At 32.5% G+C, this 5,251-nt stretch overlaps 1 protein-coding gene across 1 annotated transcript; it reads left to right on the top strand.

The window, feature by feature from the left end:
• The first annotated feature begins 1,856 nt into the window (after window positions 1-1,856).
• On the top strand, window positions 1,857-3,453 carry LOC132642611 (auxin-induced protein 22D). Its single transcript, XM_060359712.1, has 3 exons — window positions 1,857-2,182; window positions 2,282-2,581; window positions 2,927-3,453. Exons 1-3 carry the CDS (start codon window positions 2,004-2,006, stop codon window positions 3,000-3,002), a joined length of 555 nt encoding a protein of 184 aa, XP_060215695.1. The 5' UTR covers window positions 1,857-2,003; the 3' UTR covers window positions 3,003-3,453.
• The last annotated feature ends 1,798 nt before the right edge of the window (window positions 3,454-5,251 follow it).

Raw genomic sequence — 5,251 nt, 5'->3', positions numbered from 1 at the left:
GGCTAGCCCTCGAGGTCAGAAAAGAATAATAAATTAATTAATTTTAAAAAAAATATAAGTAAATTAAACAAAAAGATAAAATGTAATGAGAAAAGAGTAGTAATTAGAAACTGGAGTAATACTTTTTGGTCTTAGAATTTATATTATGTTTAATTTCTTTTGAACGTGATCTGAATTAGTGTTCTCTTGAATCTTTTCTTCTATGATATGAATTTGCGCAAGAATGGGTGATAGATGATTTTATTTCATATTTCAAAAATTTCATGTTCAAATTGTACCAAAAATCACTTAGAAAATATTATTTTGGAAGACGAAAAAATTTAAAGGGTTAGCCGGTCCTAGCCCGCGGCCCACTTAGGGCTGGGTTGGGCTGCCATTTTGCTAGCCCTTCAATTAAAAGGGTCAGCCCGTCCCAGTCCATTTAATTCTTTGGCCCTTTAGAGTTGGGCTGAGCTGGATTGGATTGGGCCTGCCCATTTTGACACCTCTACCCCCGGCCAATCCTGCAAATTACCCATTAATCACTAAGCTTGGGCCAAACAGGCTTCTTTTCCCCCTTTCTAATTCTCCCCTATACTAGGACCCACTACTCACCACAGTTGTCATTATATAATGGAATCACTTATATCATACCAGTAGTATTTATTACTTCATTTTAATTAATTAATACCTTAGTATGTGGTGGTGCTTCTCTTAAGGGCCCTTTTCGAATAAATACAATTTCAGTATTTACAAATATAATAATGACCATGATTATTCTCAATACTTCAATATTTGAACTCTAACTCTAACTGAAATATAAAAATATTAATTTGAAGGTATATTTCAAGTAAAATATTATACTCCTTCTGTTTCAATTTTTGTAAATCTATTTCCTTTTTAGTTCGTGACAAAATAAATGATCTCTTTCCTAATTTGGAAACAAATTTACTTTATAAAATGATTTACAGTCACACAAATATTCAAGACTTATTTTGAACCACAAGTTTAAAAAATCTTCACTCTTTCTTAAATGTTGTGCCCAGTCAAATGGGTTCACATAAATTAAAACGGAGGGAATACTTAATTTTAACTTGTAAATTTTCACTTTTCACAACACTTTTACAAATTGGACTTCATGCTTAATGTCTACGTATTTTTTTTCCTCACCTAATGTTCAGTATTTATTTTGGAATTCGATTAATTTGAATTCGCGTTAAAAAGTTACATTTTAAAAATAATTATTTTCAAGTTCAAACCCGAAAATTAAAACAAAGAATGTAGAAATATTTAGGAACCATGAGTATTTTTTTTACTTGTTTTCGGTTTTTTTTTTTTTAACTTTAATTGAAAATTAGTATTCAGTTATAAAAATTTCAAATACAACTTAAAATTATTTGGAATTCGAAAAACTTTTCAAGCAAAAATTTGAAAAATATTTAAAATCTATTTAGTTTTTTCACTTTCAATACATTTAAAAAATTAAATATTTTAAAAAAAATTTATAACCAAACACAACTCTAACTTCAAAATTCCAAATAAAGCGAAAAATATTTGATTTCCAGTTCAATGTATTTGTAAATTGTGAGTAATGCTTATCTTATCTTAATTGAGACGGTCTAACGTTCCTGATTTTACTCCCACAGATTTCCAAAGTGAATCATGACCGTCCCATACACTAAAGTCTTCTTTCACAGGACCACATGGGCAGCCTAACTTGTCCAATTCTTGTCCCCCTAATACATCATCACTTGCAACTCTTCCTGCCGACAACTTTGCTTGTCTTGTCCCAATTTCATGTACTCTTACCACTATTTTTTCTTTTTCTTTTTTCCCAATTTTCCACTACCTAAAAAGCCCCTCTATATACAAATCTATCCTTTCACTTTCCCTTTATATAACAGCAAGTCAGCAACTCACTACTTAGCATTATCTCAAAGCAATCTTGAAGAAGAAAAACATCAATCTTGGAAAAGTAAGAAAATTTTGCAAAGGTTTAATTTTCAAGAATCATTTTGTGAAAGATGGACTCTGTTTTGGCTCATGAAAAAGATCTGAATCTCAAGGCAACTGAGCTTAGATTGGGTTTACCAGGGTCAGAAATGGAAATTGTGTCAAATTCTAAGAATAACAAGAGGGCTTTACCTGAGGATGAAGATTGTGAATCAAACTCTAATTCAGCCAAAACCCCACCTGTTGCCAAGTAAGTCTTGGTATTTCCACTTTAAGATCTTTGAATTTTTTCTAGCTATAAGATTTTTGAGAAAAGGACTAAACTTTGAAATGATAAAATTGTTTGCAGGGCACAAATTGTGGGGTGGCCACCAGTGAGATCTAACAGGAAAAATAACTTCCCACAAAAGAAGACAGAAACTGAATCTGGGATGTATGTAAAAGTTAGCATGGATGGAGCACCTTATCTTAGAAAAATTGATTTGAAAATGTATCAGGGTTATAAAGAACTCCTTGAGGCATTGGAGAAGATGTTCAAGCTAACCATAGGTGAATATTCAGAAAGAGAAGGGTATAAAGGGTCTGAATTTGCACCTGCTTATGAAGATAAAGATGGTGACTTGATGCTTGTTGGAGATGTTCCTTTTCCGTAAGTTCTTGAAATCTTTAATCCATTTTTTCCCAATTTTTAGGAACCAAGTTTTTAGATTTCTCATATGGGGTTGCTTGCTTAAGAACCATTTATTTCATAAACTATTTAGGGGCTAGCCAAAATATACAAAATCTACACGCTGATTATGTATATATTGTGTATATAATATGTATATTTTTACTTAATAGGCTATTATTCTTTTGAAAAATGTAATTATCCGTATTAATTCTGATGTGGGGTTGTTTTGATGATATTTTAGAATGTTCTTATCATCATGTAAGAGGCTAAAAATGTAATTATCCGTAATAATTCTGATGTGGGGTTGTTTTGATGATATTTCAGAATGTTCTTATCATCATGTAAGAGGCTAAGGATAATGAAAGGATCAGAAGCAAGAGGCTTAGGATGTGGAGTTTGAGAAGAACAATCCCTGTTTGAAGCTTTTTTTATGACAGGGCTAGAAGAAGATGAATTCTCTCTTTAGCAGGAAATTAAAGGGAGTTTTTTTCAGCTTGGGTTCTCGAGTTACAGGAACCTGGAAATTGAATATTTTGAAATCCACTTGTTGTAATCAAACAGTTTTAATTTCTCTGGATTTCCAACTGGGAAGTGCAAACAGACGAAAGAAAAGACTTGCCATTTGCACTTTTGTTTTTAAGAGTACAATGATACTCTTCTATATGTTGCAGGATTAAACCATGGTGGTTTTTATAGATCCTGCAGTGTTATTTTACTTTTTTTTTCGGGGGGGGGATTATAGCGTAAAACATAGTAGTACAAATGAACAATGTATTTGCTCCGGAAGCAATTGTACAGACATAGTATTTCTGTTTCTCAAATAAAATCTTGGATCTGAGTTGTTTCCTTGATTGTCCTTTGTCTTGCATTTTGTTCTACTATTTCGTTTTGGGGTTTTAACATATATCTCAGTGTTCTCAAATAACAGACACAACCAAAAAGCCCTTAGCATATTTGAGATCGAGGTACAAATGTTTGGTAACAAACCAAAAGGACCATTTCATGGGTATAATTTCAATTCTCAAATCATATATATAAGCAGATTCACTTGAATGTTGCTAATATAAGTTGAGGTTGAGGAAATGCACGTCTCTGTTTCAAGATGTACTTTGGGGTATTGTTCCAATATTTTTGAAGCTAGTTCAAGGCAATAGACCAGAGGAAGCAAGATTTTTCAAGCTTCAAAAATTCAAAGTAGTTTTTGTTTTTTTTCCTCATGGAATTTTAGTTAGGGTAGAGAGATATCGTTTGAAGTAGGTCTAGATTTGGAGTATGAGATGGGAGCATGATGGAATAAAACAAGGGTGTTTGAACACATTAAAGCTAATTTTCCAGCATTTAGTTGAAGGTGGTTCAAGCATTTAATTAGTACTCCACAATTCCATATTTGTTTCTTTCTCTATGAAAAATTAAAAGGAGATTAAACTAGTAAAACAGCAACATGAGAGCCCCGAATATTCATGTCTTGGTTCGTTTCTGGTAGTCTTGGTCTGTGGATCACAAATTCACAACGAAATTTCTAAAGCTAACTTCCTTCTTCACTTCATGAATTTTAAGTTTTTAGAGTATTCTCTTCTTTCTTTCTTTTTTTCGCTGACTTTTACCCGGAGAAAGATCTCTATTCTCTAGAAACGTAATTTCAATGATAAGTGTACGATTGTACATTAATTAATTAATTAAAGCATCTGAAAATCTGATGCTAGAATTGTAAATTGTATGTCTTAGTTGAGTCGAGGGTTTATCGAAAATAACCTCTCTACCTGTCAAGGTAGAAGGTAAGGTCTGCGTACATTCTATCTCCTGACCCTAATTGTAAAATTACATTGGGTATGTTGTTGTAAAATTGTGAATTGTGAAATTGCCAAACTTTTAGGAGCTAATATACAAAAATGTCAATATCTTAACTACTAAACCCTCATTTAATTAATTAAGAGCCCGTTTGGATTGACTTACAGCTTAAAGCTGTTTGCAGCTTATAAGCTGAAAAAAATAAGTTGGGGTAGTCCAACTTATTTTTTTTGGCTTATAAGCTGTTTTCAGCTTATAAGCTGCTTTAGATAAACTAAGTCAAATGGGTTCAATTATTTTTTTGAGCTTATTTTAAGCATAAAATGACTTTAAGTTGGCCAGCCAAATACTCAAAAAAGCTGAAAACAACTTATAAGCCAATCCAAACGGGCTCTAAATTTAACTCATTGATATTTATATGAGATATGTGACACTCATTGACTCATCCAAGTAAGAACCTGGCAGTGAAGAGTAGTAAGCAGTTAGTTAGGATACTAAGCAAGTTAACTAGTTAGATAATGTGAGTTGATACTCCAAGTATAGATATTTTTCCTTCTACATCTTAGCGGTCAATATAAATAGGAAGTTGTACACATTTTATGCTTGCTTTTGCGAGAATGAACAAACAATAAACTCTCCCAATTTCCTCTCTCTAAATTCTGCACATTTGCCATCACTGTTCATCATCTTCTCCATCTATTATGCTCAAATGTTTCACTCAACATGGTATCAAAGCCATAGATCAATTGGCGTTATTGTTTGAGCTTATCGATTGTTAGTGAATCGCAATTTGAATCATAGAAGACTTTGCCCTAAAACTGGTTCAGTTGAATTCCGGCATTGAAGAACCAATCAAGTTCA

The sequence above is a fragment of the Lycium barbarum genome, chromosome 1, assembly GCF_019175385.1.
Source record: "Lycium barbarum isolate Lr01 chromosome 1, ASM1917538v2, whole genome shotgun sequence".
NCBI lineage: Eukaryota > Viridiplantae > Streptophyta > Magnoliopsida > Solanales > Solanaceae > Lycium > Lycium barbarum.
This window is presented reverse-complemented; position numbering and strand designations above follow the sequence as displayed.